This window comes from Orycteropus afer, unplaced genomic scaffold (assembly GCF_000298275.1).
Source record: "Orycteropus afer afer isolate SDZICR_OR568_19922 unplaced genomic scaffold, OryAfe1.0 scaffold00419, whole genome shotgun sequence".
NCBI lineage: Eukaryota > Metazoa > Chordata > Mammalia > Tubulidentata > Orycteropodidae > Orycteropus > Orycteropus afer.
Window position 1 is genome coordinate 2,687,458 of NW_006922006.1, and position 1,485 is coordinate 2,688,942.

A 1,485-nucleotide genomic window follows, 5' to 3' on the forward strand; every position below is an offset into this window, starting at 1 on the left:
TCTTATTTTTTTTATTATGATTTGAGTGAAAGTTTACAGAGTAAATTCACTTTCCAACAGCAGTGCACATACACTGTGTCTCATGACATTGATTACAATTTACCACAATGCAACAACTCTCCTCCCACTTAATCCTGATAGTTACTTCTTCCCTTTATCCATCCCTCCATGCACTCTGGCCCCCTGAGCTGTCTCCCTGTGCATAAACACCCCTTCTGTGTCCCATGATTGTTCTCTTCAAGGAGTTTCTCTACCTCAGGTAAATGTTCAACTCATATGCTTGTCTTTTGTTTGGCTGGAAGCCACAGGTGTGGGTTCAATTTCAGACTTGAAGGGCAGCTAGGGGCCATAGTCTTAGTGCTCCCACTAGACTCTATCAGACCAGCAAACTTGGTCCTCCCTTTTCTTTTTCCCCAAATGATTTTGAGTTTTGTTTCACATTGTTCTTCCTCTCTATCCAGGATCTCCTACATAGATCTCCCTCTGAGTGGTTGACAGTGGTAGCCAGGTACCATCTAGTTCTTCTGGTCTTAGAGTCGTATAGGCTGAGGATCGGATAGTGTACCAGTCACTAGAACTAATTGTTTCCATGAACTTTTGGTTTTCTTCATCCTTCTTTGCTCTGGACAAGGAGAGACCCCTTGTTGCATCTAGATGGCTGCTTGCAAGCTTTTAAGATCCCAGTCACTCACCAAAATAGGAGGTGGAACAATGTTTTAAAGACACTGCTTTTTAAAGAACAGGATTTATATTAAACTGGATCTATATTTATAGTGGTTCCTGCTTGGCAACAACTGTCAAGTGATCAGCAATGTAAATAAGGTTTGGACTCACTTCAAAGCTCCTGTGCTTCCAAAAGGTCATAGGCATTCCAAAAGATCACCATGAGTCAGATTAAATGTGACCTGATGGGAAGTGTTTTTGGTACATTCTGTAGTACAGATTATGCAATACAATGCAACCATTGCCGTAGAGTCGGGTCCGACCCATAGCGACTCCTCCTTAGGTTTCTGTGGCAGTATCACTATGGAAGTAGATTGCCCAACCTTCCTTCTGGGGAGAGGCTGGTGGGTTTGAACTGCCAGCCTTCTGGTTAGCAGTCAAATGTCTTAGGCACTATGCTACCAGAGCTCCCAGATTATAGTATAATCATTAAAACAGAGAATCTAAAACAAAGAAATAAATCTTTCTCAATGAATTTTTTTAATAGAAAAGAGATTTCTTCTTTTAAATGCTAGTTCCCAAGCTTTCCCTTCTGAAGCATCCCATTATCATTCAACACTGATTTGAAAAATTTATGTCAATTTAGACTTCTGGCTGTGTTAATTTGAGGAGTTTTTTCAGAGCATCTTTCACATCTTTATTCCTCAGACTGTAGATCATGGGATTCAACATGGGGAAGACCACAGTATAAAATGTAGAAACCATTTTGTCCCTGTCAAGGGAATAGCTGGAGCTTGGGCGAGAGTAGATGTAGAGAATGGA

At 41.0% G+C, this 1,485-nt stretch overlaps 1 protein-coding gene across 1 annotated transcript in view; it reads right to left on the reverse strand.

Annotated features, from left to right (window-relative positions):
- Positions 1 to 1,305: 1,305 nt before the first annotated feature.
- The window catches only part of LOC103208235 (olfactory receptor 1013), a 1,042-nt gene continuing 862 nt past the window's right edge, over positions 1,306 to 1,485 (reverse strand). Inside the window, exon 2 of the mRNA XM_007953910.2 lies at positions 1,306 to 1,479. Within this exon, the coding sequence (XP_007952101.2) occupies positions 1,306 to 1,479 (174 nt within the window). The remainder of the gene's footprint in view (positions 1,480 to 1,485) is intronic.